Source organism: Delphinapterus leucas, chromosome 5 (assembly GCF_059928025.1).
Source record: "Delphinapterus leucas isolate spDelLeu-1000000601 "Yukka" chromosome 5, BTC_Dleu_Yukka2, whole genome shotgun sequence".
In the NCBI taxonomy this organism is placed as follows: Eukaryota; Metazoa; Chordata; class Mammalia; order Artiodactyla; family Monodontidae; genus Delphinapterus; species Delphinapterus leucas.
The window spans coordinates 102,734,113-102,759,740 of NC_143133.1; the positions used below are offsets into that span (position 1 = coordinate 102,734,113).

The following is a 25,628-nucleotide window of genomic DNA, read 5'->3' on the forward strand; positions in this document are numbered from 1 at the left end:
AGAGCAGATGGTAGTGTGGTTGGAATAGATAAATGTGATCAACAGTGAGGGAGAACCTGTCTTAGTCACTTTTTTCTTTCAAAAATACAAAATGTATGCTTTAAATTGAGAATTATAATCACTTCACAAAACTGCATTAAGGAAAACATGTATGTAGAAAGTTTATGTACAAATATTTTATGCTGTAGGGATTGTAGCAAAATTAATACATTTTCAAGCATATTTTATATTTCCTCCAATTTATTTTATATATTTTTTAGCTTTGCTCTATAGGCTTAAGTAGGGGTGATGGTTTATTTCTTGAATGTATGATGGTTTTTATGAGGAATGGAAAAAGCCTTAATTGGCAATGGCAAATAACCTAGAATCCCTGGAATTATTAATAGTTTGGACAATTATTATTTTCAGTCAGTCTCAATTAAACTTTCCATCGTTATATTTAATGTGTTAAATATTTAATAAACTTTTATTTTAAGAATTTGCTACACATAAAAAAACATACTAAACTTTGCAAGACTCCAAATATTAAAATAAATGTACCATCTCTCTGAACAGTTAACTAAAAATAATCTAGCTTAAAGTCATATTAGTGTTTTCTAATAATATGGGTTGTAAGATCTAAATAAAGAAATGTATAAGAAAAATCCCTTTGTGTTATGTATTCTATTAAGATTTACTATATTTAATTTCTGTGAAAATAATTACTTGTTTAATTATTTTATGGAGTTTTCTTTTCAGTTTAAGTGCTCAATGGTATGATGATGTTCAGTAGTTTATGATCATTAACACCAGAAGGACTCATTTTTTAAATATAATTGTTTAAAATTTTCTGATGCATTAAGAATAAATTCAGAATAAAATATCATTTGTTATTATAATCTGTCTAAATTCTGGAGTAGACTTAATTGCAATAGTAGAATTAGTTGCAATAGTCAAATAGTACAATAGAATTTCACGTGAAGTTATTACATTGTTTTCCTCATTATAAAGTCTTCCTAGAGACTTTATATTCTATTGATTTCACACCCCTTTCAATAATGTGCTAGATGGATTGAATCATTTGCATGGCCTGGACATATTATTGTTCTGTATTTCTGCTCCAAAGAAAAGTACCCATTTTGAGTGATATGTGGCTTTTTTATTTTTTTCTCCTTTCTTTCTTTCTTTTTTAATAGATTTTTAGTGAGTTTGAGATTGAGCAGCATCAAGAATGTGCTTATGATCATTTGGAAGTATTTGATGGAGAAACGGAAAAATCACCAATTCTTGGACGACTGTGTGGGAACAAGATACCAGAGCCCCTTGTGGCTACTGGAAATAAAATGTTTGTTCGGTTTGTTTCTGATGCATCTGTTCAAAGAAAAGGCTTTCAAGCCACACATTCTACAGGTCAGTAAATTAGGGGATGCTTCTCTTTTCTGAGTAAGATCCAAGTTTCTCTTCTAGTGTGTGCAGGGGATCTATAACAGGATTATAAATGAATCAGAAGAAGTCTCACTGAAGTACTGTGTGAAATGTTTGAGAACCACATAGCATCCTAACTAAATATCTTTGTAGCTGTTGAACTAATTAAAAGAAACACAATAGTTTGATCTGATTCATGTTCAGTGTGGTATGATCAAGAAGAACTATCTCTAAATATTTATATAGTGTATTCCATGTTAACTTTAGCAGTTTGATTTATATGTTATATTTAACAGATAGAAATCTATAGCTTGGAATTCAAAAATTTTGTTTTTGCTAAAATCCTACTTGTTTAGCTAACTTTCACATTAATATATTTTTGTAAACCAAATTTGGAATTTAACTCTCTGTTTTACAGAGTTTTATTTTTTTCCCTTTTATTTGGTAGGCAACACAGTCTTTTCCCTAATCCTAATCCCTAATTTGACTCTTACAGATTCCAGCTGTAATGGAAGTCTTTAAGAAATAAAATACAATTTAGAAAAATATGGAAAATTTTAAGCAAAAATGTCAAATAACTTTTTTATAATTTGGATCAAATTTATAATATATTCCATAAATGTCCAGTAAATATCCTTTTTTTATTCAGTTTAAATATATATATATATATATATATATATATATATATATATTTACTGAAATCATTTAGCTTATAGTGACACCTAGTGGCAGTTCTAATGCCAAAACTATTGAGACACATCTATCTTGGTGTAAAATGCAGTATATAATAGGCTACAAATTCATCAATGAAACAATTTTAGTGCAGTAATTTTTGTCATGGTTTCCTGATTATTGTTTTCTCCTTTCCTTTTATTTTAGAAAACATAACTTTATTCCATTGTCCAATATTATTTTCCACTCTAGTATATTCTGTTATGAGCATTAGATTTATATTGAAGCCTATTTGTGAGAAAGTGGATATTGTCTGATTCATGCTAGTAATGACTGGACTCATAAATAATACAAAATAATTATTTCTCATGATTAATATAAATATTCTGGTTCGAGAAAAATCTTTCATGGATTAAAATTTTCATACTAATGAAGGATTTTTTTATACACTTGATGTTTGTTCTTTAAATATTTTCCTGATAACTTGTCACACATTGAAGGAATGGAAAAATTGGAGTCCTATGACTTGATCAATATTTTTCTGAAGCACAGAGTTAATGGCACAATTTTTTAAATAATCGTGGCTGTCACAGGTTCTAAGAATGGAGTGTAAAAGTATATTATCAAAACTCTTGAAAGAGCTGATACACTATTTTTAAATTACTTACCTATAAATTCCTCTGTCTTAGTTTCATAAAAACCTACTTTTATAGTTTCTCTTTTCATCTTTACCTTTACCTTAAATCTCAAGTTTTCTTGCAGCTGTATAACTCCATGACTCCTTAATTTTCATAGCCTCTGCTCTGGACCCATTTCAGTGTTTGTATTACCATTTAGGATCCACTGTTAGGATCTAATTATCTTATCATAGAGATCATATATTGAAATCCAATTGTATATATAGCATGCACTTGATATTTCAGACACATACATATACTTAATATAAATTACATACATTGAGTTCTCAAAAGAGCTATATGATGTATGAATTATTATCTTTATCTTCAGATAAAGAAATTTAAAATCTGAAGGATTAATTAATTTGCAAAGACTTCTAAAATTATATCAAAGCCTGGATTTTATCCTAATTCTGTTTCCAATGCTCATGCACTTTCTACTATGGTATATTTTTTCTTAACATAAACATTTTGGATTAGGAAGAAAACCAATACAAAACTGGATCACTGTTAATTGAAACAATAGAGACTGAATGCTTCCTTATTTGTCTTAATCAAATCTTCTGTCCTAACTATCCAACTGAATAGGCTCATTTTTTCTCTCTGTTCAGTTCAAATCCAGTCAAATACCCACATGATCAGCCTCAATCATAATTTGTAGGCAAAACATGATTCGGTCCTGTCATCTCAGAAATGAGGATTTTGAGACTAAGACTCAAATGAAACTGAAGTAGCACAAAAAATAATAGTTAGAATTAGAGTCCTAGCCTCCCAACTCCTGCTCAGTTGTGCTAGTCAAAATTTTTGGCATTACCTGTTTGTTTGTTTGCTTGTCTATTTTACATGTAAATTTTTTCTCTCACTTAACCAGCTGTCTTTGAATTTTCTGGGTAGAGTTTATTTACACTGTTACTTTCAAGTAGCCATACATGCTGAAATATTCTTATGTACTGCTTACTATTTATTTCTTTTGAAAGTTTTCTCTTTAACAAGTTTATTCCACAGTCTTTCATGAAATATTTATTTGGTACCTGCTTTGAATAGACACTGTAAAGTATTAGTAATTCATAGCAAAGAATTAGGAATTTTGTGGTAACTTATGAGAAAACAGAAGGAATTCCTGCCTTTTGACAGCTATAGTCTGATAAGTTAAACTTATGATTTTCAGTCAGTTTTTACCACCAAGACAGCCAAGTCCAGTACCACATCTGTCAATTTCTGCTAAATGTATAAAGCATTTATTCATTATTTAATGTTTTCTAGAATACATGTAACTTTTATTAAGGGGCCCTGAAGTATACATTTTAATTTGCTTGAGTACATTTATATTTCTATATACAATTTTAATTTTATCCACAAGGAAAACTTATAATACTACAAATTTTGAAATTAGGTGAAGAGAAATATTAATATTGCTTTATAGCTATTTTTTTTACAAGTAATACTATCCAAATCAATGGGAAATGGACTTTGCTGGAAAAAGTCCCTTTTTCCTCTAAAGGTAGGTCCAAATTCTAAAAGTCCAAATTTATTTTAATCAGGTAACAAATGGTGTTAGGCCAGCCTTAGATAAACTATTGAAGAAAAAAACTCAGTAAAAAAAAATAACCTATATATTCTCTCAGATATGATAAGGCTATAATACAGAAAAAGAGGGGGAGTGTGGAGAGAAAATATTTTAAAACATGGCATGTCAGGTAGGACTTTATTCTGCAGCAGAAAGCATCATCCTAATTTAAAAATCAAATAATATATTATTAGGCTCCTTAGAAATTATTTTGATAGAACTTAATTAAATTATAGTGCCTACTAAAAGCATTTATTGCTCAAATTACAGGCCCTCACAGGGATTTAACACTTTACCAGGAAATGAACAGAAGTCTTTCCAAATTAAAACGAGGGCCACCCTTTCTGAAACATTTTAAGTCACTCTTAATTGTAGTTTAAGTCATTTGTTTTGAGTATTGTCATTTTCTAGAAGTTTTCAATAAAATCAAATAACGATGCCTCACATTTCAGATTCACAAAGGCTTTGTGAAATCTCGTTTTGTTTAAATACTTCATTTCCTTCTTGATTTCTGTTCTGATCTGGTGTTGACAGAGAATTGTCTCCTCTGGATCCTGATTTGCTTTGCTACTTTGTTTCTCTGAAGTAGGCACACAGAAGCCAGTGCCTCTCCCATAGTCCACCCCTTCCTGGGTTGTGGAATAAAAGTAATACAAGTGCTGACAGTTGTAAACAAAACAAATCACTGAATTATATTAAACTTTGAGAATAAGTCAAATTTTTAAAATATCTGTAAATGAGATTACACTGGTTTATACATTTATATATTGAATTCAGAAATACTTTCACAAAATATTTTACTGGCCTTCAAAAATATAATCCTTCCTTTCTGAAAACAGGTTAATAGTGCTTTAAATTGTTTTTCAATTTTTCTGGCTTTTCTTTTCATGCCTGAGTGGATCTCTAGGAGTATAGATGGTGGCATTTAGATATTCTGACTAGAAAATAATAACAAAATGATGATTGTGTATACTTATATGGCTTTTCCTATGTGCAAGGTATCCTTCAATGATTTTACATATATTAGCCCATCACTCTTCATCTAGACCCTATCATTTAAGTACTATGTATGATCCCCACTTTAGGAATGAAGTGGGGGACAAAATCCCACAGCTGATGAAGCATAGAGCTCAGATTTGTACCCAGGCCAGTTAGCTGTGGAGTTCTGTCACACGGAGAGGACAATAATTCTTGGAATTACTGGAATAAGAGAAGCACCGTGGTGGGAAAGGAAGGATGCTTGCCTTCCAGTCTGTGACACTTAAGAGATGATTCCCAAGACTGATCAGATTTGCAGCTTTCCAGAGTGGTTCTAAGCACATGTGTTTCTTCACATGTTTACATTTGTAATTGTGGCACCTACATCAATAGATTGTGCAAGACACCCCACCTACCATCTGGAAGACAAAGGGACATCATTTAACATGATGGGGAAGCCATTCTCATGATTGAAACCCTAGTTGGAAGTTCTTTCATATGTTAGTCGCGCAAAGGTCTCTGAATGTGCAGTTGTCTGTGAAAATGCCCATAGTTTTGGTTGAGCCTACTTGTATTCAGACACATCTAGATGGGGTTCCATCCTGGGAATTCAGAAATATTTTTTTACTTAAAATCACCAAACCACAATGTAGGTAAATTATATACAAATCTGAAAAATCTAAGAATTTTAGCTGTCCTAATTCACTTTCACTGGGTGCTGCCAAGGACAATCTGGTCACAGATGACCACACCAGGGTTACAATTGTGTTTTGATAACCAGAGGCTTAGCTGTCCAAATCTTTCCACATTGGATTTTTGTTTTTGTTCCCTCCCAACTCATATCAGTTTTCTTGGGACTTTCCTGGTTTTAGTACTGAAATAACTGTTTCCCAGGAACCTCTCAATCATTGGCAAATAAGGGCAGAAAGAAACTCTACTTTCTCCTGACACTTTTCATATCCCTTTCTTTTTCTCTCTACCCCAGCCATATGTTTGTATATGTACTTGGTTGGAGGAGACATTGTAGACTTCCTCTACAATTTATTCTCTAGTCATTGTAAAATCTGGGGGCTCAGACTACAAAGAGTTCCTGAGAAAATTTTGAAAATTTGTATTCTCTAAATTACACTAACTGTAAACTTTATGCAGGCTTATATATTTCTTTGGTATATTTACCTCTAATTACAAAAGTAGTAACTGGTAAAGCCTATATTTATTAATATCTCTCTGAAAAAGCCATAAAAAGAGCATTTTAAATTCCTTTGTTTATTAAAATCACAAAATATAACTGACAAGGTTCTGGAACTACAAAAATAACTACAATTAATGATGTGTGTATGCTTTTCCCAACCAAGTTAGATAAATATTTCTACCTAAGTAAAGTAATACTGGTCTGCATATTCTATGCAGAGAGTTCTATATGACACATATACACATACAGGAGTTTTATATATTTTGCTGATCTTTAAGTTATTTCTTATTCCTTTGGATCCTGGGTTCTTAAATTATTAAGATTAAACTCAAATTAAGACAGACCTTTTTTCCACGAAAACAGTTATTTAAGACTGAAAACAACATGAGATATAACAATAAAAAAATGCATTGAGAGTTACTGTATGGCAGGTACTGTTTTAAGTGATTTTTGTGTGTTAGTCAAATCCTCAAAACCCACTAAGATTGGTACTATTATTATCATCTGCACTTTACTCTTGACCGCTTTACCCTATGGATAAGAGAAGTGATGTCACTTATCCAAAGTCGCTGAGCTAGTAGGTATGGAGCTGAAATTCCAACCCAACAGTCTCTTTAGGGCCTATAACAGTACCCACTATGCCATCTGAATCTTCAAATATAGGGAACATAACTGATGGTGGAAATGAATACAGAAGTTAGAGAGTGGTTAGACTATATTAAAAGAGAAATTTAAATTGTTAAACCTCATTGAGCTCACTTATTTCATTTTTCTTTCCTGGGCAGAGTGTGGTGGCAGACTGAAAGTGGAATCAAAACCCAGAGATCTGTACTCACATGCTCAGTTTGGTGATAACAACTATCCAGGACAAGTTGACTGTGAATGGCTGTTAGTGTCAGAACGGGGCTCTCGACTCGAGTTATCCTTCCAGATTTTTGAAGTGGAAGAAGAAGCCGACTGTGGCTATGACTATGTTGAGCTCTTTGACGGTCTCGATTCAACAGCGGTGGGGCTTGGTCGATTCTGTGGATCAGGGGTAAATACAGTACGAGCAGGATACCATAGACATGATAAAAATGCCTATAAATTGGTGATTGATATGTGTAACATATGCAAATCAGCAGTGCTTTTACAAAATGGCTTGACAAGTTATAACATGCCTCTTCTTCCCTTACTTCTCCATCTCTAATGAATTTGCTCAATAATATTGAACAAGACAGATGAATTCAATAGCTATAATTTCTTGTTACTGTCCACATCCTTTTTTAATTCATGTTTTTATTGTGCAATAAATATTTAAATGTTTAATTATCTAAAAGAAATATGCCTAAATACACACCTTTGACAATTTTGTAAGCTTCATAAATTAAAGCATAAAGCAAAAAGAATATGCACATCATTGGCATTCCTCTCTCAACAATATATTTGATAAGTGACAGTATCTACCATTGGTGTGGGGGTAGAGCCGGTACTATTGAATGTTGCTCCATTGCAGTGGGCACAGGACGGAGTACAAAACATAGGTCAGAGGTTGTCAACATGAGAAATAAGAAACAGGAAAGCTTAAGGTTTTCTCAATGCTTTTCCCCCACGATTCACTGCATTAATATCAAATGTTCTTCTGAATACATATTTTGTTCTGAAGATATTAGTCCCATTTTTCAAATGTCTACCAGTGACCATTTCTTAAATAATATTGAACTCCTGTCCAAATAGCTACTGAAATGAAACAAAAATTATTCTTGGTACTTAGATTATTAAAGCAAGAAGGAATGGATGATTTGGATTCTGGAAGTGGCTCTGCCTCAGAGCACCTTCTGAAATAGATTTAATGTCCCTTTATCCTTTGTGAACCTCACTTTAATTACTTGTAAATCAAAGGAAATTGGCTTAAAATTTTGGGAAAAAACACCAAGTTTCAGAACTTGGAAATAAACTTAATTATGTTCAAAGCTCAGCTATATCACTGATCAGGCTTGTGATCTTGAGCATGTCATCTGTTCTCTGAAACTCAAGTTTTCTCATCTGTAAAATAAAGTCACTCTTATCCACTTTTCAATGTTGTTGGGAGGTTTAAATTATATACCAAAAAAATTCCCAAACATGAATTACACTGAAGAAAAAATAATTCATTCTTGTTGTTTGTTTATTTGTTTTGTTTGTTTTTGTCTTCAGCCACCAGAAGAGATCTATTCAATTGGTGATACAGTTTTAATTCATTTTCACACTGATGACACAATCAGCAAGAAAGGATTTCATATAAGATACAAAAGCATCAGATATCCAGATACCACGCATACCAAAAATTAACACCATAACCTCCATCAAAACATAAAGGAATGGGCATAATGGAAAGAAGATGTATTTCTTTTTTAAATGAAGATTTTAGCACAAAGTTTTATATAATGAGTTTGAGCAGAAGAAAACTGCAAGACCAGAATTATCTTTGTACTAAAAGAGAAGTTTCCAGCTAACCCTGATCAACATTACCAGGATATCTGAACTTCATTCTTGACAGTATAAATATAAATAAAGTTGGCGAAAGGGCATCTCATGCTTCAAAGAAGACTTCACAATCCTTTGTTCACAGCTCACCATAGCTGCTTCACAATTCAGACAGTCCCATTCAGGGTCTGTGACCCTGCAGAGTGTCCGTTTTGACAATTTTTCAATATATGGGAAAAGTAAAATGACCTTGCAGGTCATAAACTGGAATACCCTCTCCTTGTATCTTAGGATAATTGCTTTGACTTTGGATCTTGAAGACAGTGTAAGCCAGACCCATATAAGTTGTTGTGAAGTGGAAGTCTCTTGAGGGTGGTTTATACTTTAAATGTGGGTATGACCAATGCTTGGAAACTGGAATATTTCAGCTTCATTATTTTCACTTGCAGGCTAAATTTACCTCTTTGAAACATAAATGATCTCGAGACCATGTCGTTTTTGTGACATTCTGACAAGTTTGAAATGTCAGTACTGTCTATCATTGCAGTTAACTCTAGATATCATTTATTTAAGTGCTGGAAAATGCCCAATTGATTGGTAAACTCAGTTCTTTCAGTGAAAGTGCTGTCTTTTCATACCAAATTCAAGAAGGCTTGTGATGTCTTATGAACTTGATGAGACAACTCCCAACAGGTGTGAACAGGATTCTTCTAAGCGACTGCCTGGATGGTTCATACTCAAGTTCCACTGCTGCTATTGTCATTCTTTTGTTGTTGATCTGTTGTAGTTAATGTTGATGTTGTCATTGTTAATGTATTTTTTTTAATGAAATGAAATGAAGTGGAAGTAGGCCTTGTTAGAATTGAAAGATCTCTTTCTTTCTCTTCCTAGAAATCAGTTTTTTTAAATGCAATGTTGAAAAAAAAAAGGATTTGTTTCATGGTGCTAGTCCATAAACATTTTTTTAAACAAAGTTTTTGACCTTTGAGCCAACCACCTGTAGACTATGAATGTCTCTGTCTGGCTGGTAGCACTTGAAGACTAAAGACTTAATGTATCAAGAGTATATCATTGCAAGGGCAACACTTGTCCTGTGGAACAACTGCTTATATTGCCTTAGAATTCTTTCACATGATCGAGCAGATCCTCCTAAGAGACACAACTTTTGAAAAGTTGAACATAATAGTGTATGTTAATTAGCATTTCTATGAGGAAAATCCATTTCTGTGACTGAGAGCATTGGATATAAGTATGGTGACCTGCTTTTATGGTAGAAAATGAATTTTCTGCTTTAAAGGCAGGTTTTTAAAAAAATATTAATGTATGTATATGTGAGGTTGTCTGAATGAGTGGAGTTACAAGGAGGTGAAAAGTAGTGGGTGGTTGAAAAGTTTAAACTTACGTGCCAATTTCTACTAAAATCCTATTTAAAGTAGCACCTTTCATAGGACGTTTCATGGACAAATAATGGGAACTTCTAATTATTATCAACCCCATTTTAAAAAGGCTCCTTCCTTCAGAGAAACTCTATTTTCATATTTTTTGATGTTGATATAGATTGCTATATGAAGTAGCTTTTGTTCTGTTACCTGTCCATGAACATTCAACATTTAATAAAATTGAGAATTTTTCTTCATTTTACAAAATTAAACTATACATACAGATTTAGCTTATTTGGTTTTTTTTTGTCATTGTTGCCTTGGAAATCTTTTCTTGCATATGAATTTTATTATGTAAATACATTTTTAAAACCAATCTTTTGATCTTACTGAATGTTACTTTGGAAATGTATAACTAACGCCTGCAATATAATGAGCTTTTTAGTGGAGCTGATTTATTCCAGTAACTCTTCTATATTTTTTTTCACTAATCTCCAGTTAGCCAAAATATTGGGAATGGGAATTAGAGGAGAAAAATACATTAACACCTAATATACTACACTGTGCCCAGCCCAGTACTAGGCACATACACTAGCTCTTTTTAACCTTTATGCCACCCTTTGAGAACTGTGGTGATGTTCTCATTTTGTGGTTTAGGAACTGAGGCTCAAAGAAGGCATATAATGTTCCCAGGGTCACAGTGTAAAGTTAGATGTTAAAACCCAGATTGTTTGATATAAAAATCTGTGTTTGTTCTACAAAATGTAGTAGAATCAATCTTGACCTATATAAATAGTAGATATATTTTATGATGAAACTTCTCCACATAAAGTCAATTTTAGAGGTGAATTACGGTAAAACTTTCAGGATAAGCATTGTTCCTTTCAATAATAGCATGACAATTCAAATATCAACTGTAGATATCTTTAAGAACCATAGATAGTACTAGAAATGTGAAAAATAAAAAAACTACTATATAGTTTGGAGTTAGTAACTATGGGCCTTTTGTTAAAATAAATATATTAAATTATTTTATCTGGTGTGGTAGGAGAAATGTAGTGTTCTACTTTAAGAAATATTGTTAATATTCTGACTGACATCTTATTAGGCCACAATGAGCTGCCTTTGACACAACTGAGAAATAAAATATTTAGAAGGCACACCACAGAGATGTTGTCATAACTTAGGTCTTCAATGGGAACATTAAATTGTACCTTATGTCAGATATCAGCTCACTGAATATTATTTTTATATTAATTCGACTTTGGCTTAAGTGTGTTGTTAAATTCAAACACAAACAGCTTCGTTGTTATTGTGTTAATAATTGTTAATTACTGTTCTAGGCATTTTATTAGTTTTGTAAATTTATTTTCAACCTCTACTCTCTATCTGCCAAAGTTCTAACTCCTATACAATCCTCACTAACTATACATAGAAAAAAACTGCTCCCACTTTACATGATTTTACTAATTATTTTTAAATTCAATTTTGAATATTAATCTAGTTTATTTAGGAAATCTTAACAACTGAACAAAACAACATTTTTAAATAAATATATGAGAAACAGCAATTCTATTTCCAAAGTCTCCAAATGTCCCCTGCCTGTGTTGGCTGAATTTTTGCTATCTTGGATTAATTTTAGTATACCACAGTTATCAGATTCAAATTCTGTTCAATTTTGTTTTTAAATGTCTTAGTCTCTTTTGTTTGGTTTCTATTACTATATTTTTGATAGTAAGCCTCAGATAATGAAATTTTATTCTCACATATAGAAAATCTCTAAAAGCATCTAATTACTCTTCACAAGGCTAAAATTTTTTTAAAAGAAACATTAAATTACATATTTCTTTAGATTTAGTAAACTATAGCCATGTGTGACATTAAAAATAACTTTTCTTAAAGCAATTAACCAAATGTTTGGAAATTTTATTTAACAATAATTTTATTTAGCAAGAATATTTTGGATAAAGGAAAACCTTAATACCACTTATTAAATCCTGCATGGGAGGAAGAAAACAGGAAAAATAATTACCATATAAAGATCTATAACTTGAGCTGCAGTGATGACTTCTGTTTTACTAGAAAAAATATGTAATATGAGCTTATCAAAAAGAAAGAAAAGATGGTCTATGGATGCATTTTTACATCAATGCATAATAAATGGTTACCAATGAACATTTAACTTTTAGTCTTTTAGTGCTATTGTTATAAAATTGATAAATTTTGTCATTAGCTTAGGAAATGATGGAAAGGCTGGCTCTTATACAATGTGAAATATTATTATTAGTCTCCAAACTTTCTTTTGACATGTACTTTTTAAATTGTTCAGCTTTCAACCTACCTACATTTCACTCACCACCAGTGTACTCAAACTGAATTCAGGCTTACCAGGTAATTCTAGTCAATACCATGACACCTACTTGGTGCAGAGGTCAACACATGGTGATTCCAAACAGTGTATAGGGCCCTGAGCATGTCTCATATGTATAATCTCCCTCTCGTCCAATATTTTGAATACAAATTCAGTGCAATAAATCTCAACTTCTAACTTTAGAAGACTTGTAGGTAAAATATTACTTGGGTTAAAGCCTATAAAAAGAGAAGACCTAAGCACCAACCTGTAGTGTAAGACATGTGGATAGAAGGCCCTGGCAGCTGGGTCTTCTCCTGCATTTGCTGCCAGAGCAGAGGTGGTTGAAGTGGCAGGGAGAGGTCCATTTCAAGGAATGCCCTTAAAATTATTTAAACAGGAGAACACCCAGAAAGGACAAATAAAGTGAAAGGATTATAGATAATAAGGCTTGAATATGTAAATCTATCCTAAAGCAATATTTAATGGACATTCCATAGAGGAATATAATTAAAAATTAAATTTCAGAAAAATTTTCCACAGAGATGTAATAAATTTGTTAAAGTCATTTTTACACCATTGTACATCTATTAGTTGTGTTTGAGTTTCATGGAAATAGAGTCTTTTGTATTAATTTTTGTCATTTTTAAGCCAAAAGACATAGACATTTATTTATTCAACAAATATTTGCTTAATTCCTATAATATGCTAAGCACTATGTTAAATATTAAGAATTTAATGAGACTTTAAAAAGAAAAACAATCACAATCTTTTCTTTCTTGAAAGTTAAATTCTAGTTGGAGAGATAAATATTAATATTAATTAAAAGCAAATCACAAAAAGTCATAATTGCAATATAAAACATGCATGTGCAGAATTCCCTGGCAGTTCAGTGGTTAGGATTCCATGCTTCCACTTCAGGGCGCACAGGTTCGATCCCTCATCAGGGAACTAAGATCCCACATGCCGCTGTGGTGCAGCCAAAAAAAAAAAAATGCATGTGCATTTTACTACCATTTGGGGGGCACTCTTCCAAACAGCATGGTTTGGATTTTGAGACAAGTATTAACATAAGCATCCTTTCCTTATCCTTGATTTTCCACTGTCTTCTTACTTACATTTGTGCTTTCTAAAATTTCAACTTTTGTGTAAAATAACTTATTTTTGCATCAATCACATATTTTCAGCTTATAAATGAAATTATTTATTCTCATGATGAGCAATGAGAGTGGGATAACATATCAAAATTCTGATATTTATTTATGTAATTATTTAATAAACAAAACTAAACAATGTAATTTTATAAAAAGCACTGCCTATGGAGGTGGCCAAGATGGAGAATCCTGACTTCACCTCCTCCCATGGACACATCAAAATTACAACTACTCACAGAGCAACTCTCTATGAGAACAACCTGAAAACTAGTAGAAAAGATTTTCCACAAAGACATAAGGAAGAAACCACAACGAGAAGGGCTGGAGGGGTAGAGACAAGACATAGTCAGACCCACAACCCACCAGTCAGCAAAACACAAAAGTATAGAATATCACAATTGTAGATGTCGTCCTCAAAGAGCAAGGGGTCCAAGCCCCACATCAGGCTACCCCACCTGGGGGTCGTGTGCCAGGAAGATGAGCCCCTAGATTATCTGTTTTTGAAAATCAATGGGGCTTGTGTGCAGGAAAGCCAGAGGGACATAGGAAAGAGAGCTCCACTCTTAAAGGGCACACACAAAATCTCACATGCTATGAGACCCAGTGCAGAGGCAGTAGTTTGAAAGAAGCCTTGGTCAGACCCATTTCCTGATCTTGGATATCTTCCCAGAGGGGTAGGAGGCAAATGGAACTCCCGCTCATGATATAGACACTAGCAGCAGATATTATTGTCAGCTCATTCCAATGGAAAAACATTGGCACTGGCAAGCACAATTTTGGAATCCTCCTTCTAGCTTAATAGGGCCATGGACCCAGCTCTGCTCGCCAACAAGACCCAGCCTACCCCCAGATCACACACAGATTATCATATTAAAATATCATATTAAAATAATCATATATATGGGGTTATATATGACCTCATGGTAACCACATCCAAATTATAATAGGTACACATGCAAAAAAGTGAAGAGAATCCAAACATAATGTTAAATAAAAATTGTCCTCAAATCACAAGGGAAGAGAGCAAAAGAAGAAGAAAGGAACAAATAAAAATTAGAAAAACAGCCTGAAAACAATTAGCAAGATGACAACAAGTACATACCTATAATTAATTACTTTAAATGTAAATGGACCAAATGCTCCAGTTAAAAGATATAGAGTGGCTGAATGGATTTTTAAAAAGATCCATATATATGCTGCCTATAAGATACTCACTTCAGATTTAAAAACACACACAGACTGAAAGTGAGGGGATGGAAATAGGTATTCCATGAAAACGGAAATGAAAGGAAGCTGGGGTGGCAATATTTATATTAGACAAAATAGACTTTAAAACAAAGACTATAATAGGAGACAAAGAAAGACAGTTCCTAAGAATCAGGGATCAATTCAACCAGAAGACATAACAATTGTATATTTATATGCACCCAACATAGGAGCACCTAAACACATAAAGCAAATATTAACAAACATAATGACAGAAATTGACAGTAACACAATAATAGCAGGGGACTTTAAGACATCACTTACATCAATGGATGGATAATTCAGACAAAAAGTAAGGTAACACTGACCTTAAATGACACATTAGATCAGATGGAATTAACAAACATACACAGAACATTCTTACTAAAAGCAGCAGAATACACATTCTTTTAAAGTGCACTTGGAACGCTCTCCAGGATAGATCACATGCTAGCCCTCCAAAAAAATCTCAGTAATTTGAAGAAGATTGAAATCTTATCAAACATCTTTTCCAAACACAACAATATGAGACTAGAAGTAAACTACTAGAGAAAAACTGAAAAAAAAATGGAAACACATGGAGGCTAAACAATAAGCTACTAACATCAAATGGGTCAATGCAGAAATAAAAAAGGAAATAAAAAATACCTAAAATAAATTAAAATGGCAACATTGCAAACCAAATCTATTGGATACAACACAAGCAGTTATGAAAGGGAAGTTTATAGCAATACAAGCTTACTTCAGGAAACAAGAAATATCTCAAATAAACACAAGCTAATCTTACACCTAAAGGAACTAGAAAAACAACAAGCAAAATCTAAAGTTAGTAATAAATCATAAAGATCACAGAATAAATAAATGAAATGGAGACCAAAAAAATAGAAAAGATCAATGAAAGTAAGAGCTGGTTCTCTGAAAAGTTTTTTAAAATTTAAAAACCTTTACCCGGACTCATCAAGGAAGAAAGAAAGAGGGACCAACTAAATAAAATCAGAAATGAAAGATGATAAGTTACAATCAACACCACAAACATACAAATTATCATAAGAGATTAATACAATTATATGCCAACAAAACAATCAAACTAGAAGAATCATACAGATTCCCAATACTGAATCAGGAAGAAATAGAAAATATGAACAGACCAATTACTAGTAATGAAATTGAACCAATAATTAAAAATCTCCCAATAAGCAGAAGTCCAGGACTAGACAGCTTTACAGGTGAAGTCTACCAAACATTTAAAGAAGAGGTAACACCTAACCTTCTCAAACTAGTCCAAAATATTGGAGAGGAAGAAATACTTCTGAACTAATTCTACAAGGCCAACATCAGCCTGATACCAAAACCAGACAAAATTACATCACACACACAAAAAAAATTATAAGCCAATATCAGTGAAGAATATAGATGCAAAAATCCTTAATAAATATCAACATCTAAGTTGAACAATATATTAAACACCATGATTAAGTGGGATTTCTACCAGGAATGCAAGAATGGTTCAATATCCACAAATCAATCAATGTGATACATCACATTAACAAAATGAAGAATAAAAGCCGTATAGTCAGGACTTCCTTGGTGGTCCAGTGATTAAGACTCTGCACTCCCAATGCAGAGGGCCTGGGTTCAATCCCTGGTGAGAGAACTAAATCTCATGTGCTGCAACTAACAGCCTGCATGCCACAACAAAAAGATCCCACATCCTCAACTAAAGATCCTGCATGCTGCAACGAAGACCCTGCATGCCACAATTAAGACCCGGCACGACCATATAAGTAAATAAATAAATATCCTTTCAAAAAAACATATGATCATCTCAATAGCTGTAGGAAAAGCTTTTGATAAAACTCAACATCCATTTATGATAAAAGTTTTCCAGAAAGTGGACATAGAGAGTACATACCTCAACATAATAAGGGCAATATATGACAAAACCAAGCTGAATTCACACTCAGTGGTGAAAAATGGAAAGAATTTTCTCTAAGATCAGGGAAAAGACAAGGATGCCCACTCTCACCACTTTTATTCAAGATAGTATTGGAAGTCCTAGCCACAGCAATGAGACAAAAAGAAATAAAAAGAATCTGAATAGGAAAAGAAGTTAAACTGTCACTGTTTAGAAATGACATAATACTATATACAGAAAATCCTAAAGAGGCTACCAAAAACGTTTTAGAACTCATGAATTCAGTAAAGTTGCAGGAAACAAAATTAATATATAGAAATCTGTATACACTGACAACAAATTATCAGAAAGAGGAATTAAGAGAACAATGTCATTTACATTTGCATCAAAAAGAATAAAATACATAGGAATGACTCTAACCAAGAAGATAAAAGACCTGTACTTGAAAAATTATGAGACACTGAGAAAAAAATTGAAGACAACACAAACAAATTGAAGAATATACAGTGCTTATTGATTGAAATAATTAATACTGTTAAAATGACCATACTCCCCAAGACAATCTATAGATTCAATGCAATCCCTAAGACAATACCAAAGGCTTTTTTCACAGAGCTAGGACAAAGAATTCTAAAATTTGTATGGAAACACAAGACTCCATATAGGCAATGGAACCTTGAGAAAGGAGAACAAAGCTGGAGGTATCACACACCCTGATTTCAAACCATACTCAAAACTATAGTATTCAAAATCATATGGGGTTATCACAGAAACAGTCACATTGATCAGTGGAATAGATGCCCTGAAATAAACCCAAACTTATATGATCAAATAATCTATGACAAAGGAGGCAGAAATATACAATGGGGAATAAACAGATTCTTCAATAAGTGGTGCTGGGAAAACTGAACAGCTACATGTAAAAGAATGTTACTAGAAAAATTTCTCACTCCATATACTAAATAAACTTAAAATGGATTAAAGACTTACATGTAAGACCTGAAACCATAACACTGTTAAGAGAAATCATAGGCAGTATGCTCTTTGACATCAGTCTTAGCAATATTTTTTTTGATATGTCTCCTCAGGCAAGGGAAATAAAAGCAAAATAATCAAATAAGACCGCATCAAACTAAAAAGCTTTTGCACAGTGACAGAAACTATCAACAAAATGAAAAGACAACCTACTGAATAAGAGAAGATATTTGAAAGCAATATATATGATAAGGGGTTATTACCACAAATATACAAAGAACTCATACAACCCAACATCAAAAAAAAAATCAACCTAAATTTAAAAATGGTCAGAGGGCATGAATAGACATTTTTCCAAAGAAGACATACAGATGACCAAAAGGCACATGAAAAGATGCTCAATATCACTCATCATCAGGGAAATGCAAATCAAAACCATAATGAGATATCACTTCACACCTGTCAGATTGTCTATTATCAGTAAGTCAATAAATAACAAATGTTGGCAAGGATGTGGAGAAAAGGGAAACTGCACTGTGGGTGTGAGGGTAAATTGGGCCAGCCACTCTGGAAAACAGTATGGAGGTTCCTCAAGAAATTAAAAATAAAACTACCATACAATTCAGCAATACAACTTTTGGGTATTCATACAAATAAAACAAAAACACTAACTCAAAATGATATATGCACCCCTATGTTCATTGCAGCATTAATTATAATAGAAAGACATGGAAGCAACCTAAGTGTTCATCAACACATGAATGGGTTAAGAAGGTGTGATGCATATATATAAAATGCAATATTATTCAGTCATAAAAATGAATGTAACCTTGCTATGTGCAAAAACATGATGAACCTAGAGGGCAAGAAGAAAGTAGTCAGACAGAGAATAACAAATGTCATATAATTATACTTATATGTGGAATCTAAAAATAAAATAAAATAAATGAACAAAACAAAACATAAACTGACTCACAGATACAGAGAATAAACTGGTGGTTGCCAGAGGGGAGGTGGGTATGGGGATGAGTGAAATAGGTGAGGGAAATTAAGAGCTACAGGTTTCCAGTTATAAAATAAATAAGCCATGGAGATGTAATGTTCAGCATGGGAATATAGTCAACAATATTGTAACAAACTTGCATGGTGACAGATGAAAACTAGACTTATCCTGGTCTTCATTTTGTAATGTATAAAATATTAAATCACTATGTTGTACACCTAAAACTAATATAATATTGTAAATCAATTATACCTCAATAAAAATATTTAGTAAAAACTTTAAAAACAAGTTTTAAATGGATTTTTAAATAAAATAACATAACTGATGTACATTTATATACTTTATTAATTCAGAGTCAGTACTTATAGAGAGCACAATAAATATGTTATTCCAATTTTGCAGATGGGGATCGTGAATATATAATAAATTTAAAATTTTACAAGATTATATGAGGTCTACAATAAAATATATTTGAAAAAGAGTTGATATATACATTAAATTTTAAATTGTAATTAGACATCCATGAAGATAACACTTTTATTTCTAATTTATTTATTTATTAATTTTATTTTTTTGTCCAAATTATTCTCTTTCATTTTTTTAACATCTTTATTGGAGTATAATTGCTTTACAATGGTGTGTTAGTTTCTGCTTTATAAGAAAGTGAATCAGTTATACATATGTGCCCAAATCTCTTCCCTCTTGTGTCTCCCTCCCTCCCACCCTCCCTATCCCAGCTGTCTACGTGGTCACAAAGCACCGAGCTGATCTCCCTGTGCTATGTGGCTGCTTCCCACTAGCTATGTATTTTATATTTGGTAGTGTATATATGTCCATGCCACTCTCTCACTTTGTCACACTCACCTTCCCCTTCCCCATATCCTGAAGTCCATTCTCTAGTAAGTCTGTGTCTTTATTCCCGTCTTACCCCTAGGTTCTTCATGACATATTTTTTCTTAGATTCCATATATATGTGTTAGCATATGGTATTTGTCTTTCTCTTTTTGACTTACTTCACTCTGTATGACAAACTCTATGTCCATCTACCTCACTACAAATAACTCAATTTCATTTCTTTTTATGGCTGAGTAATATTCCATTATATATATATGTGCCATATCTTCTTTATCCATTCATCCGATGATGGACACTTAGATTGCTAAAACCTATTGTCTATTGTAAATAGAGCTGCAATGAACATTTTGGTACATGACTATTTTTGAATTATGGTTTTCTCAGGGTATATGCCCAGTAGGGGGATTGCTGGATTGTATGGTTGTTCAATTTGTAGTGTTTTAATGAACCTCTATACTGTTCTCCATAGTGGCTGTATCAATTTACATTCCCACCAACAGTGCAAGAGTGTTCCCTTTTCTCCACACCCTCTCCAGCATTTATTGTTTCTAGATTTTTTGTTGATGGCCATTCTGACTGGTGTGAGATGATATCTCACTGTAGTTTTGATTTGCATTTCTCTAATGATTAATGATGTTGAGCATTCTTTCATGTGTTTGTTGGCAATCTGTATATCTTCTTTAAAAAAATGGCTGCTTAGGTCTTGTGCCCAGTTTTGGATTGGGTTGTTTGTTTTTTTGTTATTGAGCTGCATGATCTTCTTGTAAATCTTGAAGATTAACCTTTGTCAGCTGCTTCATTTGCAAATACTTTCTCCCATTCTGAGAGTTTTCTTTTGGTCTTGTTTATGGTTTCCTTTGCTGTGCAAAAGCTTTGAAGTTTCATTAGGTCCCATTTGTTTATTTTTGTTTTTATTTCCATTTCTCTAGGAGGTGGGTCAAAAAGGATCTTGCTGTGATTTATGTCATAGACTGTTCTGCCTATGTTTTCCTCTAAGAGTTTGATAGTTTCTGGCCTTACATTTAGGTCTTTAATCCATTTTGAGCTTATTTTTGTGTATGGTGTTAGGGAGTGATCTAATCTCATACTTTTACATGTACCTGTCCAGTTTTCACAGAACCACTTATTGAAGAGGCTGTCTTTTCTCCACTGTATAATCTTGCCTCATTTATCAAAGATAAGGTGACCATATGTGCATGGGTTTATCTCTGGTCTTTCTATCCTGTTCCAGTGACCTATATTTCTGTTTTTGTGCCTGTACCATACTGTCTTGATTACTGTAGCTTTGTAGTATAGTCTGAAGTCAGGGAACCTGATTCCTCAAACTCCATTTTTCGTTCTCAAGATTGATTTGGCTCTTCAGGGTCTTTTGTGTTTCCATACAAATTGTGAAATTTTTTGCTATGGTTCTGTGAAAAATGCCAGTGGTAGTTTGATAGGGATTGCATTGAATCTGTAGATTGCTTTGGGTAGTAGAGTCATTTTCACAATGTTGATTCTTCTAATCCAAGAACATGGTATATCTCTCCATCTATTTGTATCACCTTTAATTTCTTTCATCAGTGTCTTATAATTTTCTGCATATGGGTCTTTTGTCTCCTTAGGTAGGTTTATTCCTAGATATTTTATTCTTTTTGTTGCAGTGGTAAATGGGAGTGTTTTCTTAATTTCGCTTTCAGAGTTTTCATCATTTGTGTATAAGAATGCCAGAGATTTCTTTACATTAATTTTGTATCCTGCTACAAGGATACAAAAGAGCCAAATTCATTGATTAGCCCTAAGAGTTTTCTGGTAGCATCTTTAGGATTCTCTATGTACAGTATCATGTAATCTGCAAACAGTGACAACTTTACTTCTCCTTTTCCGATTTGGATTCCTTTTATTTCCTTTTCTTCTCTGATTACTGTGGCTAAGCCTTCCAAAACTATGTTGAATAAGAGTGGTGAGAGTGGGCAACCTTGTCTCGTTCCTAATCTTAGTGGAAATGGTTTCAGTTTTACACCATTGAGGATGATGTTGTCTGTGGATTTATCATATATGGACTTGATTATGTTGAGGAAAGTTCCCTCTATGCCTACTTCCTTCAGGGTTTTTCTCATAAATAGGTGATGAATTTTGTTGAAAGTTTCCTCTGCATCTATTGAAATGATCATATGGTTTTTCTCCTTCAATTTGTTAATATGGTGTATCATGTTCATTGATTTGCGTATTGAAGAATCCTTGCATTCCTGGGATAAACCGCACGTCATTATGTTGTATGATCCTTTTAATGTGCTGTTGGATTCTGTTTGCAAGTATTTTATTGAGAATTTTTGAGTCTATGTTCATCAGTGATATTGGCCTGTAGTTTTCTTTCTTTGTGACATCGTTGTCTGGTTTTGGTATCAGGGTGATGGTGGCCTTGTAGAATGAGTTTGGGAGTGTTCCTCCCTCTGCTATATATTAGAAGAGTTTGAGAAGGATAGGTGTTAACTCTTCTCTAAATGTTTGATAGAATTTGCCTGTGAAGCCATCTGGTCCTGGGCTTTTGTTTGTTGGAAGATGTTTAATCACAGTTTCAATTTCAGTGCTTGTGATGGGTCTGTTCATATTTTCTATTTCTTCCTGGTTCAGTCTCAGCAGGTTGTGCATTTCTAAGAATTTGTCCGTTTCTTCCAGGTTATCCATTTTATTGGCATAGTGTTGCTTGTAGTAATCTTTCTTGATCTTTTGTATTTCTGCAGTGTCAGTTGTTACTTCTCCATTTCCATTTCTAATTCTATTGATTTGAGTCTTCTCTCTTTTTTTCCTGATGAGTCAGGCTAATGGTTTATCATTTTTGTTTATCTTCTCAAAGAACCAGCTTTTAGTTTTATTGATCTTTGCTATCATTTCCTTCAATTACTTTTCATTTATTTCTGATTTGATCTTTATGATTTCTTTCCTTCTGCCAAATTTGGGGTTTTTTGTTATTCTTTCTCTAATTGCTTTAGGTGCAGGGTTAGGTTGTTTATTCCAGATGTTTCCTGTTTCTTAAGGTAGGATTCTATGCTATAAACTTCCCTCTCAGAACTGCTTTTTCTGGATCCCATTGGTTTTGGGTGGACGTATATCCATGTCATTTGTTTCTAAGTATTTTTTGATTTCCTCTTTGATTTCTTCAGTGATCACTTGGTTATTATGTAGTGTATTGTTTAGCATCTATGTGTTTGTAGTTTTTACAGATCTTTTACTGTAATTGATATCTAGTCTCATAGCATTGTTGTAGGAAATGATACTTGATACAATTTCAATTTTCTTAAATTTATCAAGGCTTAATTTGTGACCCAAGATATGATCTATCATGGAGAATGTTCCATAAGCATTTGAGAAAAATGTGTAATCTGTTGTTCTTGGATGGAATGCCCTATAAATATCAATTAAGTCCATCTTGTTTAATGTATCATTTAAAGCTTGTGTTTCCGTATTTATTTTCATTGTGGATGTCCTGTCCATTGGTGAAAGTCGGGTGTTAAGGTCCCATACTACAAAAGTGTTACTGTCAATTTTCCCTTTTATGGCTGTGTGTATTTGCCTTATGTATTGAGGCTTTCCTATGTTGGGTGCATAAATATTTACAATTGTTATATCTTCTTCTTGGATCGATCCCTTGATCATTATGTAGTGTCTCTTGTAATAGTCTTTATTTTAAAGTCTATTGTGTCTGATATGAGAATAGCTACTCAGGCTTCCTTTTGATTTCCATTTGCATGGAATACCTTTTTCCATCCCCTCACTTTCAGTCTGTATGTGTCCCTAGGTCTGAAGTGGGTCTCTTGTAGACAGCATATATATGGGTCTTGTTTTTGTATCCATTCAACCAGTCTGTGTCTTTTTGTGGGAGTATTTAATCCATTTACATTTAAGGTAATTATCAATATGTATGTCCTATTCCCATTTTCTTAATTGTTTTGGGTTTGTTATTGTAGGTCTTTTCCTTCTCTTGTGTTTCTTGCCTAGAGAATTCCTTTAGCGTTTGTTGTAAAGCTGGTTTGGTGTGGCTGAACTCTCTCAGCTTTTGTTTGTCTGTAAAAATTTTAATTTCTCCATCAAATCTGAATGAGGTCCTTGCTAGGTAGAGTAATCTTGGTTGAAGGATTTTCTCCTTCATCACTTTAAATATGTCCTGCCACTCCCTTCTGGCTTGCAGAGTTTCTGCTGAAAGATCAGCTGTTAACCTTATGGGGATTTCCTTGTGTGTTATTTGTTGTTTTTCCCTTGTTGCTTTTAATATGTTTTCTTTGTATTTAATTCTTGACAGTTTGATTAATATGTGTATTGGCATATTTCTCCTTGGATTTATCCTGTATGGGACTCTCTGTGCTTCCTGACTTGATTAACTATTTCCTTTCCCATATTAGAGAAGTTTTCAACTATAATCTCTTCAAAGATTTTCTCAGTCCCTTTCTTTTCTCTTCTTCTTCTGGAACCCCTATAATTTGAATGTTGGTGCGTTTAATGTTGTCCCCGAAGTCTCTGAGACTGTCCTCATTTCTTTTCATTCTTTTTTCTTTATTCTGCTCTGCAGTAGTTATTTCCACTATTTTATCTTCCAGGTCACTTATCCGTTCTTCTGCCTCAGTTATTCTGCTATAGATCCCATCTAGAGTATTTTCAATTTCATTAATTGTGTTGTTCATCATTGTTTGTTTCATCTTTAGTGCTTCTAGGTCCCTGTTAAATATTACTTGCATTTTGTCTATTCTATTTCCAAGATTTTGGATCATCTTTAGTATCATTATTCTGAATTCTTATTCAGGTAGACTGCCTATTTCCTCTTCATTTGTTAGGTGTGGTGGGTTTTTATCTTGCTCCTTCATCTGCTGTGTGTTTTTCTGTCTTCTCATTTTGCTTATCTTACTGTGTTTGGGGTCTCCTTTCTGCAGGCTGCAGGTTCGTATTTCCCGTTGTTTTTGGTGTCTGTCCCTAGTGGCTAAGGTTGGTTCAGTGTGTTGTGTAGGCTTCCTGGTGGAGGGGACTAGTGCCTGTATTCTTGTGGATGAGGCTGGATCTTGTCTTTCTGGTGGGCAGGTCCATGTCTCGTGGTGTGTTTTGGGGTGTCTGTGAACTTATTATGATTTTAGGCAGCCTCTCTGCTAATGGGTAGGGTTGTGTTCCTGTTTTGCTAGTTGTTTGGCAGAGGGTATCCAGCACTGTAGCTTGCTGGTCATTGAGTGAAGCTGGGTGCTGGCATTGAGATTGACATCTCTGGGAGATTTTCGCCATTTGATATTATGTGGAGCTGGGAGGTCTCCTATGGACCAGTGTCCTGAAATTGTCTCTCCCACCTCAGAGGCACAGCACTGACTCCTGGCTGCAGCACCAAGAGCCTTTCATCCACATGGCTCAGAATAAAAGGGAGAAAAAGTAGAAAGAAAGAATTAATAGAAGTAGAAAGATAGAAAGGAAGGAGGGAGTGGAGAAGGGAGGGAGGGAGTGAGGGAGGGAGAGAGGGAGGAAGGAAGGAAGGAAGGAAGGAGGGAAGGAAGGAAAAAAGGAAGAAAGACGATAAAGTAAAATAAAATAAGATAAAATATAATAAAATTATTAAAATAAAATAGTAATTATTAAGAGAAAAACAAAACAAAAAACAACAGATGGATAGAGCCCTAGGACAAATGATGGAAGCAAAGCTATACAGACAAAATCTCACATACAATCATACACATACACACTCACAAAAAGAGGAAAAGTGGAAAAAATCATAAATCTTGCTCTCAAAGTCCACCTCCTCAATTTGTGATGATTCGTTGTCTAAAGGAGGGAAGGAAGGAAAGAAAGAACGAAGATAAAGTAAAA

At 33.4% G+C, this 25,628-nt stretch overlaps 1 protein-coding gene across 1 annotated transcript in view; it reads left to right on the top strand.

The window, feature by feature from the left end:
- The window catches only part of TLL1 (tolloid like 1), a 64,448-nt gene extending 56,529 nt beyond the window's left edge, over nucleotides 1-7,919 (top strand). Inside the window, exons 10-11 of the mRNA XM_022561650.3 lie at nucleotides 1,176-1,389; nucleotides 7,276-7,919. Of these exons, the coding sequence (XP_022417358.3) occupies nucleotides 1,176-1,389; nucleotides 7,276-7,679 (618 nt within the window). The 3' untranslated portion in view covers nucleotides 7,680-7,919. The remainder of the gene's footprint in view (nucleotides 1-1,175; nucleotides 1,390-7,275) is intronic.
- The last annotated feature ends 17,709 nt before the right edge of the window (nucleotides 7,920-25,628 follow it).